The sequence below is a fragment of the Psammomys obesus genome, unplaced genomic scaffold, assembly GCF_907164565.1.
Source record: "Psammomys obesus unplaced genomic scaffold, mPsaObe1.curated_primary_1811, whole genome shotgun sequence".
NCBI classification, from domain to species: Eukaryota; Metazoa; Chordata; class Mammalia; order Rodentia; family Muridae; genus Psammomys; species Psammomys obesus.
The window spans coordinates 909,146-933,013 of NW_026585690.1; the positions used below are offsets into that span (position 1 = coordinate 909,146).

At 45.4% G+C, this 23,868-nt stretch overlaps 1 protein-coding gene across 1 annotated transcript; it reads left to right on the forward strand.

Annotated features, from left to right (window-relative positions):
- On the forward strand, positions 1 to 23,367 carry Sdad1 (SDA1 domain containing 1). Its single transcript, XM_055595830.1, has 22 exons — positions 1 to 195; positions 3,135 to 3,239; positions 3,652 to 3,750; positions 3,926 to 4,036; positions 5,345 to 5,416; positions 5,494 to 5,594; positions 6,840 to 6,897; positions 7,641 to 7,715; positions 8,267 to 8,368; positions 9,665 to 9,734; positions 10,676 to 10,779; positions 12,005 to 12,062; positions 13,742 to 13,800; positions 15,302 to 15,378; positions 15,970 to 16,067; positions 16,168 to 16,244; positions 16,786 to 16,912; positions 17,222 to 17,322; positions 17,468 to 17,658; positions 17,761 to 17,845; positions 19,014 to 19,175; positions 21,072 to 23,367. Exons 1-22 carry the CDS (start codon positions 106 to 108, stop codon positions 21,117 to 21,119), a joined length of 2,070 nt encoding a protein of 689 aa, XP_055451805.1. The 5' UTR covers positions 1 to 105; the 3' UTR covers positions 21,120 to 23,367.
- The last annotated feature ends 501 nt before the right edge of the window (positions 23,368 to 23,868 follow it).

Consider the following 23,868-nt stretch of genomic DNA (forward strand, 5'->3'; position numbering starts at 1 on the left):
TACACTAGGAAACACGAGTCTAAACTGCCGCGGGGACCTGGCTGTGACTGACGGAGGCCTCGGTTTTCTAAGAACTGCTCGCGGGGGAACCCATCTGCAGCCACCATGTCCGGCAGGAACAACAACAAGCTGCCCAGCAACCTGCCACAGTTACAGAACCTGATCAAGCGGGACCCGCCGGCCTACACCGAGGAGGTGGGACGGGGATCCGGCTCACCGGGGTCCCCGCCGTAGGCTTCCGGGGACCCTCGGGAGGGGCAGAGGTGGGGAAGGAACGTTCCCGAGGAGTCGTTTCGCACGGCTTGCAAACGTGCTGCCCCGCAGACCCCTCTCCATCCCTGAAAACATCACTTTTAAACTTGTTGCTTCTGGGTTTATGTCGCCGAGGTGGAGAGCTCCGGTCCAAGAGGCTGCGCCCAGCCGCCGGCCACCTCTTATCAAAACCGCGAATTAGTCCCTAACGTGATGAATCTTGTGTTAAAAGTGCTTTCCACAGACGGCGGCTCCCGAGTGCCTCAGAGAGCTCTGCCACGGCCACGAATGTAGAAGGCGAGGTTAAGCCAGAGTTCAAACTCACTGGGAGCCAGCTAGAGCTGGATTTGAGAAAATGCTTTGGGAAAAGACGAGGTCGAAGATTATGTTAGATTCACTTTGTGAGGGACTTAGCCCTTAAGCAGTGTGAAAAGAGACGAGATGAAGGCGATGACTTTGTACTCTTGACCTGGCAGATACTTAAGACGTTTGCCTTGGAAGCATTAAACCATCATCTCAACCTGCTGCCCTTCGGCATTATGACTTTTTTTTCAGCCCATTTTTTTTATTGTCCTTCTCCCCTAAATTTATCTTACCTTTACATATGAATATTTATGCGGTTGTTTTTTCAATACCTAAGGTGACCAATAGAGAGTGACAAACTAGTACAACAAAGTCGCAGCAGGCAAGGCTTTCTCATGTGAAGCCATTCACAAAGGAGTGAATGAATAGCTCTTGCAGTTCTTTTTCTGTTATTAATTTTTCGAGTTAGCATGCAGAGTTTTATTTCAGCACTTTTCATACACATGTGCTGTGTTTTGTTCTTATTTGTCCCCCACAATCTTCCCGGCCCACCCCCCTTACTGGTTCCCTTCTTCTCCCCAAACACACCCACTTCTGTATTCATGTCATGTATATTTCAGTTCCCTGCATCCCTTTAAGAGCTCTTCTTCCAGGGCTGGGGAGTTGGCTAGTGGCTAAAAGCACTGGCTGTTCTTCCACAGGACCCTAGTTCGGTGCCCAGCATCTTCGTCATAGCTCATAACCATCTGTAGCTGTAGTTTCAGGGAATCCTACACTCCCTTCTGAACTCTGGACACCAGGCCCATGTGTAGACCTACATATAAGCCGGCAGGCAGTCAGTACACAAAAAAGAAGAATCCCTTCCCATGTTCCCCTGTCCAACTTGTGTGTCAAACGTAAATTTAAATAAAAATTCTGCTTATGAGAGGAAACATGGGCTATCTTTCTGAGGCTGGCTTAACGTAATGATTTCCTTACATTGTCATGGTTTCATTGTTGCTCATGACTGAAAAAAATGTGTGTTTGTACTGTATTTTCATCATACTTTCTTCTGGTAATGAACATCTAGGCTAGTTTTTTGTTTGTTGTGTTTTTCTTCTTGGCTGTCATGAGTAGTGCACCAATAAATATAAATGTGCAAGTATATCCAGGGTATTTGGTTGGAGTCCTTTATTGTTCTGTTCCCAGGAAAGGTATGGCTATGCCATATCAAAGTTCAGTTTTTAGTAGTTTCCATAATGGCTCTGTCAGTCTACATTCCCACCAATGATATAGATGTGGTTTCTATTTTCCCACATCTTGTTGTCATTTTTTTCTTCCTGCTGATAGCCATTCTGACCGAGGTAAGAGAGAATCTCAAATGATTTTAATTTGCATTTCCCTGGTGGCTATGGATGCTGCACACTTTTTCACATATTGGTTTTATTTTGTTTTGCTTGTTTTTTTTTTTTTTTGTTTTTTTTTTTTTTTTGGGTTTTTTTGTTTGTTGTTTGGTTTGGTTTTTCCAGACAGGATTTCTCTGTGTAGCCTTAGCTCTCCTGGATGCTTTGTAGACCGTGCTGTCCTCAAACTCAGATCCCACAAGCACTGGATCAAAGGCATGCGCCATTACACCTGGCTGGCATTTGTGTTTCTTTCAAGAGTTGTTTATTCATTTCGTTAGTCTGTTTATTGATTGGAAGATTTGTTTTGAAGTTTAGTTCATATAGTTCTTTATGTATTCTACCTGCGAATCTCCTGTCTGGTGAATAGTGGTGAAGCTTTTCTACCATTCTGCTGTTGGATAGGGTTTTGTGTTTTTTTTTCCCCCACTGGGATGATCAATCTCTCTCTCTTTGTTTCTTTCCTTCCTGTCTTCCTGCCTTCCTTGCCTTCCTTTCCTCCCCCCTCCCTCTCAATTCTTTTTGTACTGTTGGAATCCTTTCAGCCTGTGGTTAAGACTACTTGTTTTATAGCTGGCCTGAAGCTCTTGTTCTATTTTTGACCAATTTGTAACCAAGAATGGTTAAGTAACCTTTGTATTTTAACATTCAAGAAAGGTAATGTCCATCTCCTCCATTCACATCTGCCCACACACACTGCTCAGGTTGTATGTCAGTGTACTTACTTGTAAACACGGAGGATACAGGGACAAGTAAGACAGATAGCTGAGCTTTTGGACTTTGTGTCCTTCAGATCCACTTCACATTTGCTGGCTGGCCTGGCTTTTTTCTCCCGATATGCCCCTCATGCACAGGATATGTGACGGTACATGGTAGAACAAGGCCAGAATCCGAGTTTCAGACTCATGTTTTCTACCACACTCCTTAAAACTTCTGGTCTAAGGAATGGGTCTTCACGTGAGCCATGTGATGCTTGAGATTTTTTGCAGAGAAGGAAGATGGAATGCTTTAAGAGCTGATGATGTGACTCAGTAGAGGGTTTGCCTAGCATTCATGAAGCCTTGATTTTAAGCCCAGGACCGACAAAAAAGACTGTTCTTATATGCCTACGTCTGTTTCTCTGTGCCACTGGCAAAGGTGTGTGCCAGCTTGTTCCTGTGTCTAAGAGTGTGACAAACTCCGTTCTTTTCCCTACAGTTCCTCCAGCAGTATAGTCACTACAAATCCAATGTGGAGATTTTCAAGTTACAACCAAATAAGCCCAGCAAAGATCTGGCCGAGCTGGTGATGTTCATGGCACAGGTAAGAAGGTGATTTCTCAGAGAGACAGAGGTCGGAGCTACACATGATTTCCAAAAACACCCTCACCCCATTATTTCCCTCTTGTAGATTACTTCCCTCTTGTAGATCTTATTCCCTTCCTAAGCTGTGTTAGAGGACTTTGATGAATTGTAACACAGACAAACAGAACAAAAACCATCAAGAATTTTTTTTTTTTTTTTTTTTTTATTCATCATATAGGCAGGTTCTCAATTATGCCACAAACATTTTTATAAAAACTGTCAGAACAATGACAGTAGCAGAAACAGCCTCTAGGGAAAGCTGGTGCTTGAGAGTCACCTGCCTCTGAACCAACCGTTTCCTGAACATGCGAGTGTGCACCTGAAGTTAGGGGAGAAAGGCTGCGCCTGAGGACAGCTCTGCTCTGTTACAGATTGGCCACTGCTACCCAGAGCACCTCAGTAACTTCCCTCAGGAGCTGAAGGAACTGCTTTCCTACAACCACACCGTCTTGGACCCGGATCTCCGCATGGTAGGGGAGCCACACTGTCCTGTGCATGCGATGATAATGGGAGATGAGAGAGCACTTTCCTGCTAACCCGCTTTTTGGTGCCTGGGGGAGGGTAGAGATAGGATATGTGCTGTATTTTCTCATTTGATTGACTTCACCATTGTCTTCTGGTATGTCTTCCCCCTGCTCCCCCCAGACATTCTGCAAAGCCTTGATCTTGCTGAGAAACAAGAATCTCATCAATCCATCGAGTTTGCTGGAGCTCTTCTTTGAGCTCCTTCGCTGCCATGACAAACTTCTTCGGAAGGTGAGGAGCAAAGCTTGTCCCCTCCATCTTTCTTCCTGAGGTGACACAGCAAAGTTCTCAGCCTCATTTGATACAGTGAGAGATACAGCTAGTCCTTCTCTAGGAGGAAATGTTGTGCCGAGCAGTTTAGTGTTAATAATCAGTATTTGCTGAATGCCACTCTGGACTGGGCATTAATCTCAGAGTATATGCGTGTTCACAAAAGCCTGAGGTAGAGATTGTTAAAATCCTCATTGTAAATGCTTTAAGACAGGTTGAGGCACACGGTGAGGTACGTGTCTTAGGTCAGATGGCATCCGTGTGGTAGGCCTAGACTATAAGCGCAGGCAGTCTGGTTCGAAGACCCAGTCTCTTCACGACTGCGTGTGTTGAATGATTACATGAGGGAGGCACAGACACTTTTAGCTGGAACCAAACCTGCACAATAAAAGTTAAATTTTGTTGCTATTAGCATTTTTCCATGACTTTATGTTTGCTTATTTAAGACCAAGAGCTGAAGGCTTATGAACCAAATTTCAGAAAGAAAAATTTAAGTTTGTATTCATTAAGTTAATCCCCTCACACCAATTATTAAGAGACTGGTACTAGCATTAAGAGACTGGTACTAGCACGTGGGAGGCAGAGGCAGGTGGGGATCACTGTGAGTTTGAGGCCAGCCTGGTCTACAAAGTGAGTCCAGGACATGCAAGACTACGCAGAGAAACCATCTAAAAAAAAAAAGATGAAGGGCAGGGGAGATGGCTCATCGGTTAAGAGCACTGGCTGCTCTTCCAGAGGACCAGGTTTAATTCCTAGCACCCACATAGCAGCTCACAACTGTCTGTAACTCCTGTTCTGGGGCTCTGACTCCCTCACATATGCAGGCAAAACACCAGTACATAAAATGAAAGTAAATGTTTAAAATTTTAAAATATATCTATATATATATAGCAGTCTGTGTGCTCATATATCTGGTTGTGTTCTTTGGTTGCCAGATACCCCACTGCATGGCTGTGCCACATGTTCACCCACTTACCAGTGAGAGAGTGCTTGGGTTGCTCTTCCTTTTTGCCTGTTTTAAACAGAGCGGTTATGAGTTCGTATAACAGGCAATATATGATTTTCTCTAGGGTGACTTGTTCATATGACAATTCCATGTTGAACCTGTAGAGGGCAGTTTTACCCTTTTAGTGGCTTTTGAGTGTTTGCTTGTTTTGGATCTCTTCTCTTATAGATGAAATAGGAGAAGCAAAGTCGTCCTGTGCGTTTGTGCTTTTCTCCAAGGTCGGAAATGCTCATAGGTTTAACGCCTGTGCTTTGTTTCCTCAGACTCTGTACACACACATTGTGACCGACATCAAGAACATAAACGCCAAACACAAGAACAATAAAGTGAATGTGGTAAGTGCCCTTCGCTTCCCGTGCTTGGAGCTTTGTGCCGCCCGTACATTGAGCCTTTCTCCTCTCTGGCTCCGTAGGTGCTGCAGAATTTCATGTACACCATGTTGAGAGACAGCAATGCAACTGCAGCCAAGATGTCTTTGGATGTGATGATTGAACTGTACAGGAGGAACATCTGGTACCACATACGGATTTCTCTCATGAGAAATAGACTTACTTTTTTACTCATAACGATCACAGAGCTCATGCATAAGTGTGGCTGTTAACGTTGCTGTTGTTGAACTCTTACACTCTTTAACATACCTCTATCATACATTGGCATTGGGCATAGAATGCAGAGGCATTCTGATTGGCTGGTTCTTTTGTCAGCTCAGCACAAGCTGGCATTATCTGGCTAGAGACCTCGGTTGAGAAAAAACGACTCCATCAGATGACCTGAGGCTGTCTGTGGTGCATTTTCCTAATTAATGATGGATGTTGTGGGCAGGCACAGCCCATGGTGGGTGGTGTGATCCTGGGGTGGTCCTTAGTTGTTCAAGAAGACAGGTTGAGTAAGCCATGAATGAGGGGCAGGCCAATAGGCAGCACTCTACCAAATCTCTGCTTCAGTTCCTGCCTAGCATTCCTCAGTGGTAGAATAACCCGCCCCCCCCTTTTTTAAGCTGTGTTGGGATTTTGCTAGATTTTTTTTAATGTTTTTGTTTTTGTTTTGTTTTTTGATTTTTCAAGATAGTGTTTCTCTCTGTACCTTTGGCTGTCCTGGACTCACTTTGTAGACCAGGCTGGCCTTTACCTCCCTGAGTACTGAGATGAAAGGCACGTGGCACCACGCCCAGCATTTAATGTCTTTAAATTTTTACTGTATTATTTTTCTTCTGTGTGTGCAGATTTGCACACGTCATGCATGTGTGTGGTGAGGGCGCAGGGCCAAGCTTGGCATCAGCTATCTTCCTCATGTGTTCTCTACCTTCTCCAAGGAGACACAGCTCTCATTTGAGCCTAGTGGAACTCAACTGAATTGGTTCTGCTAATCTAGTTAGCTGTGGGGATCCTGTTTCTGCCAACAGGCCACCATGCCCCCCTGACATGAGTGCTGAGATCTGAACTCAGTCCTCTTACTCCATCAAGCACTTTTCCCACTAGCCATTTCTTCAGCCCCGGGTTTGGTACATTGTAGGTTTTTCTGTCTGAATTTTTGGCATTTTAGTTTTTGTTTTCATGACAGTTACGCTAAGTGGATTCCTTGGCATCAAATGTTCTTCCTCTCAATGGCTTTAAGTTGTGTGTCCTGACCCTGAGCTGGGATTTGATGAAGTAATCTGCCTGTGCTGGTCCTTTAATGGTTTATCACTTTAAATCCTAGAATTGACCATCCTCATGTCAGACATACTCACTGTTTGTTTTGTGCCATTTTCTCTTCCAGGAATGACACCAAAACTGTCAATGTTATCACAACTGCATGCTTCTCCAAGGTCACCAAGGTGAGCTGCAGGGCTGTGTGGAAGCATAGGGTCTGGGCTGAAGTGAAAATGGGTGTGCCAGAAGGAAATGGCTGGTATTTACTCCTTCATGCTGTAAAGGTCATGTAGTTCTAGTTGATGCCCGTGAGCATGAGCTAGGAAAGCAATTCTGTAAAAAGAAACCCCATCAAGCCAGCTGTATGATATTGGCAAAATAATGGCAGAAGTTTATCCACGATGCCTGACTTCTCTTCTCTCAGGCTCTAGTGCAATTGAAAGGAACACAAAGACAGTGTCTGACTTCTAAGAAGGGCTGTGATGGCTCTGTTCTTGGAGTCATGTCGACACTCTTGGCGGACTACCTGAAGAGTAACTGTATAAAGCCTGGCAGATACTTGTTGAAGTCACAGTGTTTATTGATAGACACGAGTATATAAAGGCAGTGATTAGATGCCTCAGCCTGGGTGCTGGCCTCAACTCCATGTGTGTGCTGTGAAGCCTGAGGCTGGTCCATCCTCGTCAAGAGCAGAGCTAACCTCTTCTTCATGTGACATGAACCTGACAGGTTTTTTTATTTAATGCATGATTGATTTGGGGGTGCCGGGAATGGAACCCAAATATTGGCTTACTCTCAAGCTTGTGCTCTACCATCGAGCTATATCCCTCCCCTATCCATCAGACACAGCAGTGTTGCCCGAGCGATGGGAGTGTAAACAGGGGTCTGCATTTGCTGGATAAATTGATTGTTTTCTCGTTGGTTTTAGATATTAGTTGCTGCTTTGACGTTCTTCCTTGGGAAAGATGAGGAAGAGAAGCAGGACAGTGACTCAGAGTCCGAGGTGGGTTTCATGGGGGTCCGTAGACGTGTCATAGTTCCTCTTGTGTTGCTCCTCTGAATTCAGACTGTAAGACTTTCAGAAGAAAAACATTCTGACAGTTTTTGATGTAATGCCGACATCACAAAAGGAGGAAAGAGAGAAGAGTATTGTAGTCTCTTTAACAGCAAAGTTTGTTATAAATTTTTTTTCTTAGATATAAAAAGAAATTCTTTTCAATAAACATCCTAAAATAACATAGATACATATAAAAAATACATCTATATAGAAACCTACACAAGCATTGTGGCATAATACACACCTATTAATGCTGATGAACTTACCTTATTAAAACACCAGACACCTGTAACTCCAGCTCCTGGGGACTCCACGCCTATAGTCTAATGGCCACGTGCGCACGCGCGCGCGCACACACACACACACACACACACACACACACTTACACATAGTTAAGATAACTTTCTGAACAAAAGGGAATGTAGTTGAAAGGATTGCACACTGCTTCTGTGCAGATTTTCCTTGTGTCCAGTTCCCCAGTGTAGTTTGTTCAACAGGATGACGGACCCACAGCCAGAGACCTGCTGGTTCAGTACGCCACGGGGAAGAAAGGCTCCAAAAACAAGAAGAAGTTGGAAAAGGCAATGAAAGTGCTAAAGGTGAGCTTTGTGTCTGGAAAATTCAGTAAGAATGCATGGTGTTTAGCCAGCGCTTTGAAGGTGCTGGAATTAAGAGACGGGGTTAAAAACAAACCTTAGAAATGTACGAAGACTTGTAAGCATTAATATTTTCAATGAGTAGGTTATGTTCAGCTCAGACAAAACTGATTTGAATAAATTTACTTGATTAACTTTAACTAGACCTGAGTTCTTAGAACAACATGAAAAAGTGTTTGGTATTTGGTGATGGTTATTCCAGCGATCATTAGTTTGACCCGCGTGGAGTCTGTGGGAGAGGGTGTGGGCATTAGAGTCTACTTGAGGGGGTGACTGTATGTGTGTGAACATGGTATGGGTTGCCAAAGGTCAATATTGGGTGTCTTCCATTGCTCTGCACCTTACTTTTTGAGAAAGCAGCTCTGACTTACTGTAAATGCCATGACCCACCCGTGTCTGCCTCCTGGGGTGACAGGGCACACCACCATACCCCACCTGGGTGCTGAGGCTCCAGACTGAGCTCCCCAGGCTCAACGGCAAGTGTTTCCCAGCTGAGCCGTCTCCCCAGCCTCTGTGTGGTCTTAGTGCTTGAATCTTAAGTTTCTTCAGTCTCACACATTTTAATAGCTGATATATTTTCAAAGGCTTTTTTTTTTTTTTTAATGTTTTTTGAGACAGGGTCTCACTACATAGCTCTGGCTGTCCTGGAACTCTTTATGTAGACCAGACTGGCCTCGAACTCACACAGATTCGACTGCCTCCACCTCCCAAGTGCTGGGATTAAAGGCATGCGCCACCGTGCCTGGCTTCTCAGAACTTAAAAGGCAAAAACCAACTTTAGTTCTTAAGATGAAAAGAAATTTTTAGATCAAGGAGAGTTTTGTTTTGCTTTGTTTTGTTTTCTAAACTGGTGTAATGGGGCAGGGAACTGGTTCAGTGTGTGAGAATGCTACTGTGCAAGCATGATGACCTGAGACCAGATATCTACCACAAGCCAGATGTGGCAGCACACATCCGTAACCCCAGCTGTGATGGGAGAGGTGACACGTGGGTCTCTGCAAATTGGTAACATGCCAGTGTTGCTGGAAGACAGCAGCTCCAGTTCAGTAAGAAACCTTGTTTGAGCGAGACAGGCAGCGTGATAGAGCGGTACACTGGCATCTTCCCCCACTGGGCACATAGTACACAGATGGTCTGAGGCCTTCAGGGCACACAGGACACAGCCTGGCTACTAGACTGGCTGATTGGACACTCAAAAGAACTCTGAGCAAAGGGGTTTTGAACTATTTTCTCTTTCAGAAACAAAAGAAGAAGAAGAAGCCAGAAGTGTTTAACTTTTCAGCCATCCACTTGATTCATGATCCCCAAGGTACCATAATTACTACTTTAGGTTCCTTGTTGGCCTTATTACTTCCTGTTTTCTTATTCCTGTTTTAGATCAGTATTTCTTAATTGAGTCACCCAGGAAACTGGGTAAAGTGCAGATTCCAGCCATTAAGGTGCAGGTGTGGCTTTGGAGCCTGCACTTTCGAGAAGGTAGATTTGTCTGCAGACCACACCTTCAGATGCAGACTGTATCCAGAGTTGCTGTAGGTGTCGGTGCACACACATCTCAGGACTCTGTATTTGTGTATTTAAGAACATGTATGTACATACGGACACATGTACATGTAACAACGATTAATGAAAAAAAGGCAGGCAAAGGTATATGGGAAGGTTTGAAGGGTGGAAAGAGAAAGGGGAAATGATATGATTATACTATAACCTAAAGAAAAATTATTTTAAAAATAGCTCTTAGGAATCCTGGGCTGAAGAGTTACCCTGGTGGGTATGGACTCTGGCTGTTTTTGCAGAGGACCCAAGTTTGGCACTTAGCACCCACATGGGGTGACTCACAGTGCCAGCCCAGCTCTCGGGGATCCAACGCCCTCTTCTGGCTTCTCTGGGCACCTGCGCACAAGTGCACATACATGCAAGCATACGCATAAAGAAAAATAAGTATCTTCTTTTAAAAACGTTAAAAATCACCTCAGTGGTGGCACATGCCTTTAATCTCAGCACCCAGGAGGCAGAGGCAGGCAGATCTGAGTTCCAGGCCACCCTGGTTTACGGGGTGAGTTCAAGGGTAACTATACTTCCATAGTGAGACCCTGTCTTTAAAAACAAACAAACAATTAACTAACTAGAAATGCTGGAGATGAGCTTGGAGTACCATACTTGGTCTTTGCACCAGTATAACTTCGCATTCCTTTGCCTGTTAAAAACTGCTCTGCAGCCATGAGCCCACGGTTACTCTCTGATTCTTTCCAGACTTTGCAGAAAAGCTTCTGAAGCAGCTAGAGAGCTGTAAGGAGAGGTTTGAAGTGAAGATGATGCTCATGAACCTCATCTCCAGATTGGTGGGAATTCACGAGGTGTGACACCGCTGTTTCCTGGTGGATGTGAGGGCTGTGGTGGGCTTGGTGAAGAAAAGCTGTTCTGTAGAACAACGTCTCAGTTTTGTTCCCCATACCTCTAGCAGTTAGGATCAGCAGGAGGCCCAGCCTTTCCATCTGAAAGCAGCTGCTTTTATTCCCACTGTTTTCTTCCCAGAGCAGATGAATACTGGTCTGTGCACATTCAGTTCCTGTGTAACTGTTAACGTGCTCTGTTTGTACTTGTTACTTTCACATGCATGTTCCTGAGCCAGGATACATGTTGGTTCTTGCTGCCTTTCTGGGTGCCTAACCCTTCCTGACCATGACTTCTGGTTGTCTCTGGTTGGGAGTTGCTATTCTTGTGCGATCTGTCTCTCTCTCTCTCTCTCCCCCCCCCCTCCTCCATCCCCGTGTGGGTGTGTGGGTGTGTGTGTGGGGGGTGTACGTGTGGATACTTCTTAGAAGAGCTACCTTTAGGAAAAGATTACCAAAAATTTAGGCCACAAAGAAATGTGCAGTGCATGTGTTCAGTGCCCATGAAAGCCACAGAGAGCTCTGGGTGCTCTGGAACTGTAGGATTACAGGTGGCTGTGAGTCAACGTGATGGTGCTGGGAACAGAACCGTAGTCCTGTGGAAGAGCAGCCAGTGCTCTTACCGGCTGAGCCATCTCTCCAGTCCAGTTTTCTGACTTGGTTGTCATGACTGGTTCTGTTCTGGGATGGTTGACCATGTTGTTTTCCATGGTTAAATACAGAGCGCAGAGTCCTCCCTGTAGTGCGGTTGGACTAGAAGACTGTGGGGTCAGGGCTGTCGGGTTGTAGCACTCTTTAATACCACAAGTGCTGTCACATCTGCCCTGTTCAGTACTGGGGCTTTAGTGCCAGCGCTGGTCCTGGTCTTGCTCCCCTCTGTGAACACCAGGACCGAGCTCAGCAGCCAGGCCAGTGTCAGAACCAGAGAGTGTTGGGTTTGTTTGCCTTTCCCTGCTTTATTCTGCTCTTTCTCTCTCCCATGGTAAGAAAGCAGGATAGTGTTGGGAGAAAGCCCTCTCCCTGGGTTATGGCAGCATTCAAGTTAGCTGTGAGGAGATTACTTTTTGAGACAAAGTGAGCCAAGGTTAATTTCTAGTGTTTATCTTAGTGATGAAATTAGGTGATGGAAAATAAAATTTTATGCTCAAGTTTCATACATATTAAAATTGGTACATTCTTCTCTCCACAGCTTTTTCTCTTCAACTTCTACCCTTTTGTGCAAAGGTTTCTCCAGCCCCACCAGAGAGGTAATCTGCCTGTGTGTCTAGCCCTTGGTGGCCCGTCTGTTGTTCTGGTGTCATTAAGGACAGATGAAGTTATGTTAAGTTGAACATGGCTTTATTTTTCTATTCACTAACTAGAAGAAATGTTTGTTTTGTTTTTTTTTTTTTTTAATCAACAAATTTCTCAAGCAAGTCTCTGAGACAGGAGAGGTAGCTCAGATGTTAAGACCAGATACTGCTCATGCAGAATATCGGATGAGTTCAGTTCCCAGTACCCACTTCAGGCTGCTCCCTGTCCACTTTAACTGCAGCTCTGTGGAATCCAGTGTTCTTTGTCTTTGTGGGCACTGCACTTATGTGCACAGACACACACACATATACTCAAATAAAGATAAAGCCTTGCTTTTTAGCAAGTCTCTTTGTAATATAAATTCTGTACGAAATTCTAGTTTGGGGCTAAGAGATGGCACAGTAGTTAAGAGCACTCACTGCTCTTGCAGAAGACCTGAGCTCACTTCCCAGCATCCACATGGTGCCTGTTCACAGGACTTTGTGTTACTGTTCTCCGAGGCCTTGTGTGCGTTCTTAGCAATGACACAAATGCACGGAAAGGTGGTTGCTTCTTTTGCCTTTGGAACTTAACCAGAAAGGAAGGAAGTAAACATTTGGGCATCTCACATGACCCTAGCACTGTGCTAAGTGCTTTCCATACATCCTTGGCTCAAGTAAGCTCTTTGAAGTATAAAAGTGTCCAAGAGCATTTCAATTAAACAACAAATCAGCCTTTCTTACTCAAAGTTTGTTGGCTGTCGGAGGCTTTTGTATTTTTTAGAAACTCTCACTATGCATGCTTGGCTAGCCTAGAACTTCCTGTGTAGAGCAAGCTGGCCTTGAATTCACAGAGACCCGCCTGCCTCTGGCATGCACCATTGCACCCAGCTTGATACTTGTTTGTGTTTGAAACAGGATCTGGCTAGCCCAGGCTGGCTTAAAGTGGAGCGGGTCTCCTGTGTCGGCCTCGCGTGTGCTGTACTTACAGACATGAGTCCCTGTGCCTCTTTCCAGGCCTTGGAACTTCTGTGCTGCCTCTTGGAAGAAAGCGTGTCCATGTATCTATATTTGAGTTTGTTCAATAGATGCTTGTTTGTGACTTGTTTGGTTAGTTTGGGGCTTGAGACAGGGTTTGGTATGAAGCCCCGGCTGGCTCCAATCTCAGGATCCTTCTCTCTCCGCTACCACTCTCAAGTGCTAAGATTGTAGGTGTGAGCTACACACAGAGCCTTCTTGGTGGTTTCTCTGCATGCACAGAAAGCCAAGGAGAGCGGTACGTCTGTTAGACACTAAGATTCCCAGTGACCATAAAGCAGAGTCCTCTCATCAAATCCGTATTCTGGAAAGTGGTCTAGACAGTGCTGTGTATCCAGGGCAAGTGTTTGGCTGAAGAAAGCAGTTTAAGGGCATCAGCAGGTGTGGTGGCGGGAGCTATGTCAGGCTGCAGTATCAGGCAGGGCCTTTTTGATTAGGTAGCAGCTGAGCAAAGGGCCTGAAGGAGGCAAGAGGCAACCCATTCGGATAGGTAGGGGTTGGTGCTCAGGTAGAGTAAGTTGAGTGACAGTCACATGATAGCTGAGTTTGCTTGCCTTGTTGCTGTAGTCCTGGACACAGTGACAGAGTGTGCCCTTTCTCGTCTCTTATGCTTTCAGAAGTCACGAAGATCCTTCTATTCGCTGCACAAGCCTCTCATCATCTTGTACCCCCAGAGGTGAGACTGCTTCCCCTGACTTGTGAGTCGAGTGTGTGCAGGGGTGCTACTGTTAGGCACATTGGGGTTTCTCCCAGAACTGCTGTCTATCTCCTTCATTAAATGAGCAGAGGAGGCCTCTCCCCTAGGAGATGCACACACGTCAGCCCTGCAGTCACAGAAAGGAGCAAGCCGCAGGTTCTGACCTTGATTAATAACTGAGTTTTGTGACTAGGAAGTTTCAAGGATAATTGTAAGTTCTTGGTGATTTTGTTTAAACCTCGTAATTCTTTTCTTTGACCAAGAACATTGAATTATCCTGTGTCAGAACAAAGTTTTGTTTTGGTTTTGTCATGGTTGGAAACAACGTAATGGAATTAATGCCTTAAGAGGGTAGGCGTGGGGGCTAGCGACCCTGCTTAGTTGGTGAGAGTAATTGCTGCTCTTTGGGAGACCCAAGCTTGGTTCCTAGACCCCGTTAGACAGCCCACAAACCGCCTGTAATTGTCTGGAGCTCTCCTAGCCTCTGGCCACCAGCACACCAGACATACACAGACACACACACATAAATACAAAACAAAACTCTTTGAAAAGAAAGCAGAAGCAACACCATTTGGGAGAAGGAAGAGAACAAGCTAAGGTGAGTAGGGAGTACACTGGAAATGCAGAACAAAGAAACGGCGTGTGTATAAGAATGCCATAATGAAACCTGTTACTTCATAAGCCAACCTAAAACATTTAATTCAAAATAAAAGTGGAAAATCATGTTGTAGGCCAGTCCTGTGTCTCAGGGGAGAAAAGTACTTACCACAAAACCATGACAGCATGAATTCAATATCCAGAACTCACTTAAACCTAGATGCGGTTGTGTGGGTCTGTAATCCCAGCACGCCTACCAAGAGATGGAAAGAAGAGATCAGTTGAAGCAGGAAAATCTCCCCCAAAGTCTCCCCAAAGAGCAAAGGCCAGCTAGCTTCAAAGGTGCAGCTAAGGGCTGGAGAGATGGCTCAGAGGTTAAGAGGATTGACTGCTCTTCCAAAGGTCCTGAGTTCAACTCCCAGCAACCACATGGTGGCTCACAACCATCTGTAATGAGATCTAATGTCCTCTTGTGTCATGCAGGTGTACATGTAAGCAGAACTCTGTATAAATAATAAATAAATTAATTTAAAAAAAAAGAAAAAAAAAAGGTGCAGCTAAGAGAAACCAGAGACCTGCTTCAGTGAGGATAAGGCGAGACTGACAGCAGCAAGTTGTCCTTTGACCTCCACACATACGCCTTGGTGAGCGTGCCCAGGCACACGCCCTGTACACGTGCATTCTCTCCTCTCGCACACACATTAAAATAGTAAAAATTTTAAAAAGGGACCCATGTTAAAGGACAATAAAGTTCTCTCTTGTGTTCTTAGTCTTGATCCTCAGCTCTGTCCTGGAGGTTGAGGCTGCCTTTGCATGGAGCAGTCTGCTGCACTCAGGAAGCAGGGACCTTTCACCCGACTCCCCTCCTTTGTTTCCACCCCAGATTATTCAGTCATTGCTCATGACGGTGGCCAACAACTTTGTTACTGACAAGAACTCTGGGGAAGTCATGACTGTAGGGTACGTAGAACATGCTTCGGGACAGTAGTTTGGTGTATCAAGATGAACAGTTCAGCTGGAGGTGTGGCTTCTAAAAACACGGTCTTCTCTGGAGGCTTTGTATTTCCATTTAATGGTCAGAAGTCTGAGGGGGGAACCAGATTAAAAAAATTCTTGTCCTGATCAGCCATGTGATGTTTTACAGTTTTCTAGTCTTAGGTGAATGACTGTTTACTAACCTAAGTTTTCTTTTTATCCCAATATAGACTTGTCTTAAGCTGAAACAAGTCATTTGTTAATGAGTAATTCTAGAGACCTTGGTAGCCCTTTTGTAAATGATATGCTAAGAAGTTACTTTGTATCTTCCTTGCAAACTACTGCTGGAATAACAGTCCTAAAAACCTTTAACCTTTCAATTTGACTTCATGCTTTCCCTCACTGCCATGACACACTGGTCCTTGTCACATGGCAGAGGAAGAGTGACTGTGGGGAATATGAGTATGTGGGGCTGTTCGCTCTCACATGCTCTGCCACACTGCAGGGTTCGGGCTGGGGCCTCTAAAATCCAGCCTATTCCTTTCTTATTTTCAATTCATTTTTTTCCGTTTTTAGAATCAATGCGATAAAAGAAATCACAGCTCGGTGTCCTCTGGCCATGACTGAGGAGCTGCTTCAGGACCTGGCTCAGTACAAGACACACAAAGACAAGAGTGAGTGGCATGTCATTCTCTGAAGGCCAGGGAGTACAGTGTGGCTCAGTGCCACCTCACTGTCTTTGCTTGAGACTTTCTAATCAAAGGTATCTTACAGATGTGATGATGTCTGCCAGAACCTTGATTCATCTCTTCCGGACACTGAACCCTCAGATGTTGCAGAAGAAGTTCCGGGTAGGTGAAGCAGACTTTGGTTGGTCTGTAGATTGTGGTCCCAGAAAGTGAGGGCAGTGTCTGCAGCTCACATGTTAGATTAGTTATGCTTCCCTGGGGAGCGTGTGAGATGCGTGTGGGTCTGTTGTTGAAGCTTAGGGTGGACTTGATTGAATTCTCTGGTCCTCAGCCCTTGTAGCTGACATGTGCTCTGTGATGACAGCTGAGTCCACTGGGCTGTTTGCAGTTGACAGTCTTTGATGCACAACACAGCCAGGTGCTGCCTTCTTCAGCAGAGGGGAAGCATGACACACAGCCATGGCGCTGTTGAGATTTGCAACATCTAAGCAGCTAGTTAGACTTTACAAAGGCCAGTTTCTCAGTTTAGACCAGAAGACAGAAAGGAGTGAACTGGATCCTGGGGTTACGTGGTTTCCAGACTACGTTGGCTGTTCCTATCATTTGAGTATTCCATCTTTTCATAGTGTTCTTATCCTAGAGGGCTTTTATAATGAATTTTCAAAATCTAAGCGCTTTATTTTTAAATAATTTTCTCTTGTAGGGTAAACCTACTGAAGCCTCCATCGAAGCAAGAATACAAGAATATGGAGAGTTAGACGCTAAAGATTACATTCCAGGAGCGGAGGTTCTAGAGATTGAGAAAGAAGCGAATACAGAAAATGATGAAGGTTCGTTTGCCTTCCTTGCCTTTCCTCTTGCTGGGGATTGAAGCTAGGTTCTCACTCATGCTAGGGAACCTCTAGCCCCTGAACTACGTGGGAGGATTGGAGAGCTTATCATGTGTGGTAGGGTATTTGGTCAGTGTTAGTCCCCATTCCTTAAATCAAATAAGTGGCTGTGGCAGAGGACAGCAAATGTCTCCTGGCTCAGTCAGTGGAATATATGAGGTTCGTTACCTTCGTTCTCAGCACTGCTGATTAGCTCAGCTTGCTGTAACTACTCAACATGAACACATCAGTGAGTTCTCTTTCACACAGATGGATGGGAAAGTGCCAGCCTCAGTGGGGAGGAGGAGGAGGAGGAGGATGGTGAATGGGTCGATGTGCACCACTCTTCTGACGAAGAGCAGCAAGCAATCGTAAGTCCACATGTCATCTCAATGTGCGTCACTCTGGTGTTTACCAAGATGTCATTTTTGGTGGGCCATGTTGACATTTAAATGACTGAGCTGGCACTTGAGCCTGGTAGCCATTTATTTTTTTTTTGGCTGTATGCTTTTCAAGGCCAAGAAACTGGACAGCATGCCCATGGAGGAGCGGAAAGCCAAAGCTGCAGCCATCAGCACCAGTCGAGTTTTAACACAGGATGACTTCCAGAAAATCCGCATGGCCCAGATGAAGAAAGAAATGGATGCTGCCCCTGGGAAGGCCCAGAAAAGGAAATACATCGAAATTGACAGTGATGAGGAGTCCAGGTGAAAATGGCACGTCCCAGGCTTGCAGTCAGCTTGCACGGCAGGGAGAGTATCAGGGGCAGGATTCCACCCTCATCTTTGTTTTATTGTCCCTCACCACAGGGGTGAATTGCTGTCTCTTCGGGACATTGAACGCCTTCACAAAAAGCCCAAGTCTGACAAGGAGACAAGACTGGCAACTGCAATGGTGAGCGGGGCATGGCATTCTTCCTTTTGTAAATAGAGAGCAAATAAAATGACCCATTAATCCCCAGCATATGTAGCCATGAACTTCCTGTCTCTTTTAAAGGTATACTTAACATAGAATAAAGTGCACCATTATTGGGTGTTGAGTTAGGTAAGTTTTGTGCTTTACTTTGAGATAGGAAGGAGCTTAGATAACCCATAAGCAATCTTTTATAACCCATAATCCATGCCTGTCTAAAGCTTTAATTGAGGATGACCTTGGATTCCTCCCCCTCCTGCCTTTACTTAGGTGGTTTGCAAACATGTGCTGCCATTTTTGGTTTAGGCAATGGTGAGGATAAGGACCCAGGGTCTGTGCCAGGCGGGCATCCAACCAACTGAGCCACATCCCAGCCAAATTAGATGAGAGATTGGTTTGGTTTGGTTTTGGTGCATTTTTTTGTTGGTTTTGTTGTTGTTTGGTTGGGTTTTTTAATTGTTGTTTTTGAGACAGGGTCTCTCTAAACAGCTGTAGCTGTCCTGGAACTCGCCATGTAGACCAGGCTGGCACTGAATTCAGGCGTCAGCCTACGTCTGCCTCCCAAGTGTTGGGATTAACGTTGTGTGCCGCTGCGCCTGGCATTAGATGAGTTTTGGAACTGTGTATAGCCATGTGACTACCATCCAAAACAAAATACAGAGGACAGAAATGCAGGGCCGTGTGTTCGCGGTATCCGAAGGCCTAGCACACTTACTAAAGGAAAATACATTGACAGTCAGAGTTGGCCTGCAGCTCTTGCGGGTGCCGCTCCGGTGTGCGCAGTGAGTGTTCTCAGCTGCTGTCTGTGAGGCATCGTTGCACCGTAGCTCCTCACTTTTGCTTCTGTTTGAATAGAGACCCATCTATGTAAGTTTAGAACTCAGCGTTCTTTCCACACGCCTTTCCTGCACTCCTTCCACACTCTAATGTCGGTCCCTTCTCTGTTCCCACCATGCCGAACACAGCTTGGCCTTCCAGGCATCATGCTGAATCAGGACAGTTCCTTTCACTAAGCTCAACCTTGTCTCGGTTGGACTGAGTCCTGGGGAGCAAGAGCTGTGCTCTGTCCCTCTTGTTCTTGGCATCCGTCAGAGTGATTAGATAATGCCTGAGGTGTGTTATGTATAAAGAAATCTCTTTGTGCTACTAGGCTGGAAGGACAGACCGAAAGGAGTTTGTGAGGAAGAAAACCAAAATAAATCCATTTTCCAGTACCACAAATAAAGAGAAGAAAAAACAGAAGAACTTTATGATGATGCGTTACAGCCAGAATGTCCGGTCAAAAACAGCACGCTCCTTCCGCGAGAAGCAGGTGGGTTCTGGGTGAGGCCTGGATGCTGAGACAGCCTTTTGTTTGACAAGAGGGGTACCTTCTGAGGACCACAGACCATGAGCCAAGTGAGTGCTCTGAGGCTGGGAGCAGTCAAGATGGGAGAGCCTCAGACCTGAGTTGATAGGGGTCACCCTGTGTCCCTTGGTTGACCCAGCATCTTTTCTGTAAGTAAGAGAAGCAAGCTGGATCCCTCTGAGTCCCAGTTCCATGCTAAAGTAGTCCTCTGACCTGTGAAGGAGATTGAATTGATACAAGTTTTGCATGGGGCTTTGCAGAAGGTGCTGCTTTGGTGTAGGACAGAGGAACGCAGTCCTCAACGCACAGCTCTGTCGTGTTGAAATCTGTCCTTTCACAGAGCACATTTTGTGTTTACCAGCCTTTGGGATTTCCTTTTATCCATTGTGGCTTAGCTGGTTTGCTGGCCCCTTTTAAGACAGGGTCTTATGTGAACTCACTCAGGCTGGCTTTACTGGGAGAGTCACTTGCTTCAGCCATCTAGGTGCTGCTTTGCTTCATGATTGCAGGCATGTGCTACCATTTGTGGTCTATCTCATGCTGCCCTGGTGGCCTGCTTATGTCAGTGAGGCACTGTAATAGTGAGTTGACATCGTGCAGCTTTCTGTCCTGGGAGCATACCGGAGTTTATCACGTGTCGTTCTGAGGCAGCTGTGGAAAACCAGTTCCAGGCTACGTGGTCTCTGAGCTTCCTTTCCTCATAGCCAGCCAACGACAGCCTTCCAAGACTGAGTGTGGTGGCTGGCCCTCTAGACGGCTCTGACTGCACGGGCACCACCACCTGAACTCTGTCTGTCTGTCCTTATTCTTGTAACCTGTGTTTAACAGGTGCAGAAAAAAACATGATGGCATTTCTAAATAAAGGCTCTAAATTTGAACTGACTTTTTCTGTCCTTCAGAGCCTTCCTAACATCTGAGGTTGAGGACAGCCACCCTTTTGGCAGCCTGGCTTCAAATGAGGTTTAATTTAGCTAAGGCATCAGCCCCCTCCCCATTTCCTGTTTTATAGAATGTCTTTTTTTGGCATGATAGAGAAGCTGGGCTTTGATCCTTAATAGTGCCTTATTAAACATTTCTCTTGAGAGTAAAGAAGTTTTAGGACTAAATTAAGAATTCATTGAACACAGCTGTTGGTTTAAGATTGCTGTTGTTTATTCTTCCTGCATTTGTCTTGCTGCTTGGACTAAGAAGTGAGTCAGCATTTCTGAATGTTTTCTTGCCTTGCAGTTTCTTCAGAGTTTACTCATTATAAATCATAACTCTTAGCTGAGCAGCGGTGTCCCACGCCTTTGATCCCAGCACTCGGGGGGCAGGGGCAGGCAAATCTCTGACTTCAAGGTCAGCTTGGTCTACAGAGCAAGTAGCAAGACAGGGCTATACAGAGACACTCTGCCTCGAGGGAAACTTAAAAATTAGGAGCCTAGGTTAGTGAGATGGCTGATCAGGTAAAGTCAGAAGCCATGAGGTGCTGAAAGAGAATCAGTTCCACAGGGATGCCCTCTGACCCTCAAGGGGTGCTGTGGCACATCCACATTTCCTCCTCCCCTCCCCCCACACAAGAATAAAACATTTTTAAGTTAAGATCCTGGATTAACTAGGAAGAAATAAACGTTTCTTGGGCTTAATATTTTGACTCCTAAGCTAATATATTCAAGTCTGAGCTGTTGAAGTTACAGGTGACGTATGGTAAGATTATCATACTTGGCAGCAATCACCATTACCCACTGAGACCTATTGCTGGCCTGCACTGGACCCTTTAGGGAATATTTTACCACGTGGTGTTTCTAGGAGAGTTATGGACCTTTATGACCGAGTTAGCGTAACAGATTCTTACTGTTGATGTTGATTCTTCTCTTGCAGTTAGCACTACGAGATGCACTTTTGAAAAAGAGGAAAAGAATGAAGTAACTTACCAGCAAGTTATCCATTTCCCAATGCTGTGTGTATCAATATGCCGAAAATTAGTAAATATTTGCTTACATTAAAAAGTCAAGAAACACTCTATTTTGGAAACCACAATAACATTTGTAGCAACTTGGTGTTTTTAATTTAGAGGTGGGGCTGGTGTGAATGTGTGCTGTAAATAGCACTGATGTTAAAAACTCTTGACAGAAATACTGAGTGCCTACTACTTGTTGCTGCGAATGTATGCTGAATGAGCCAGAACCCGCGCCCGAGGGCAGATGTATATATGGTGTTTGTAGTAAGCTGTAAATAGTCCCCTGTAGCAGTTAGTCCACATTCCTGGGGTCCCTGGGGCTCCTGGACCAGCTGCGCAGGGATGGGAGTTATTCACACTCTTCGAAGAGGACAGTGTTACAAGAGTAAGAGGTTCTTACTTGTAAATAGGCTTACCTGCTAAAGCAGGCTCCTGCTGTACATACAGATCCGGGGAGGCAACTGCGCTGTACTCTTATTTTATTTTTTTAATGTAAAGAATTTTGGCTAAGACCTTGTTTTTAAATTGCCTTAAATCTAAATAGTGACTTTGAAGTGTCTGGCAGGATCTGGTGGCATACACCCGTAATCCCACCCCTGGAAGCCAAGGCAGGAGGCTCCTGGTTTTAGAACCAGCGTGGGACATACTGAGTTAATTCAGGGGCAGCCTGGACTACACGGAGTGCAACCCTGACTCAAAAACAGAACCGTCTTTGAGCATTCCATTTGAGTGGCCTGTTCTGCTGTCTGCTGCTGTTGGAGTTTTGCTGGGCTGGGGATGAACCCAGGACCTCGCGCTTACTAACACTAAGCAGATTCTCTCTCTGCTGCTGAGCTGCATGTCCAGCCCTGAGAGCCTGCTCTTCACTGGGTTTGGCCAGTTCCCTTTCATTCAAAACTCGGCCCATTGTTCGCCTTGTTCTCAGCCAAAGCCTATGGGTTTTTGATATCAATAGCTGTGTGCAGTGGTGTGTGCTGTAAGTGGTCAGGAGTCCTTTGCAAGACCCGGGCTGCACGCACACTGCTGGGTGTAGAAACAGTGTGATGCCTTTTGCCTCAGATTTCTTAGGTAATCTTGTAGTAAGGAAGTGTTTGGAGTAGAGGAAAGGGCAGTTTTTTGTCCCTCAGAATTGGTGAGCAGCTTTCTGAAGTTTGCTTCCCCTTTTTCATTGCTCTGTTCAGTTTCTGAGTTCAGCTTTGGTTTTATTTATCCTGCCGCTTCCCCCCCTGGTTCCCTGGTCACTGTTAGGGGATTGCCCATCAGTCTTATTACCCCTGAGCAGCAGTGGAGGGAGTGTCCAGTCTGTATGTATCAGGCCTGAAATGGTCCTTGGCCTTTCTTCCTGTGTTCTTCGATGGGTGTCTGTTGCTCGTCAGGTGGAAAACAGCTGCAAGGCTCACCGCTGCAGCCATGCTTTGTGGCTTGTTTTAACTCCTCCTGCCGACAGCTCCCAGCTCCTGGGACTTGGCCACGCACTACCATGCCCAATTTCTGGGCTGCTGGGGGCGTACCCAGGGATTGGCATGTAAATCCAGAATACCAACACATCATCGGTGTGACGTAGCAGGTGTCACTGGTAAAGACAGCCTCGCCCGTCCTCTGCTGCTTCCCCGGCGCTAGGAAAGTGCCTCTTACAGTGCAGCCGGCACAGCAGGTGTGTGTGAGCCCATGAGTTCCCCTGCCTGCCAAGGCGCTGCCTGTAAGTGTTGTACTGCCTCTCTTGTAGTAAACTGTGTGTTGGTAGGGTTTTCTTAGGGGACTATTCTTTCTTTTAGTTACAGTTGCTGTGTTTGTTTTAACCATCAAACCCAACGTTTAGGCAGCTAATTTAAAACAGATACTGAACGTCCACCAAGTATAAAGCACCGCTAGGTGTTTGTGGCTACACACCAGTGTTTGTATCACGTTGACACTTAGTCCATTGGGAGAAACATGATGCGTGAAGATACAGCGGAGCTTCATCAAGATCCAGTCACTTCGCAAGACACACACTTGAGTCTTCACATTGCCTCATAACACACGTGGCTTCTGTCTCATGTGTTCCCAGCGCACATGGGGGGGCAGCACAGCTCTGTAAAACTAAGGCGACGTATGTAGGCATAATTTTTAAATGTTATGTTACAGTTAATACAAGTTTTGTTTGTATTCTGATTCACTGAAAATTTATGTTTGTAGAGTGTTACATTGACATTCTAGTAAAGTGGTTTTTTTGTTGTCGTTGTTCTGAGTATTCTGTGTAAGCTATTTTAAGGAATGTGTTTTTAAACTACATGCTCTCCCAGGTAGTGCCTTCTCAGTAGTTCTGATAGTTTTGGATTGTTTCCTGAGATTTAAGGAAGCTGGACCAGCCATGGTGACACACACCTGTAATCCCAGCACTTGAGAGTGTCGCAGGACAGGGGATGCTCTTGAGTTTGAGGCCACTCTGGGCTCCACAGCAAGAGAGCAAAACCCTGCCCAGGAAAGGGGTATGAAATGAGGGAGGGTAGAGGGAGCTTGACCACAGGAAGAAAGTTGGCAACATCTGGAAATTAGGTCTGAGCAGGCTCTAGGAATAACCCTTTCCTGGTCTTCTCTGGTTTCCACCTATGTAAAGACGCAAAGGAAAGAACACAGCTGCTACAGCAAAAGTTAAGTCACATAAACTGTTTTATAGGGTTCTCTATGTGTTATTTTCTCCTGCAGACTCTGCTTGTGCGCTTTATCAGTCTCATCTCA

Excerpts from the sequence above, each read along its gene's own strand:
- Sdad1 (XM_055595830.1), top strand. The coding sequence starts at position 106 with ATGTCCGGCAGGAACAACAACAAGCTGCCCAGCAACCTGCCACAGTTA. Across the intron at positions 7,716-8,266 it reads ACAGTGACTCAGAGTCCGAG|GATGACGGACCCACAGCCAG; the intron begins GTGGGTTTCATG and ends TTTGTTCAACAG. Across the intron at positions 12,063-13,741 it reads TCTCCAGCCCCACCAGAGAG|AAGTCACGAAGATCCTTCTA; the intron begins GTAATCTGCCTG and ends TTATGCTTTCAG.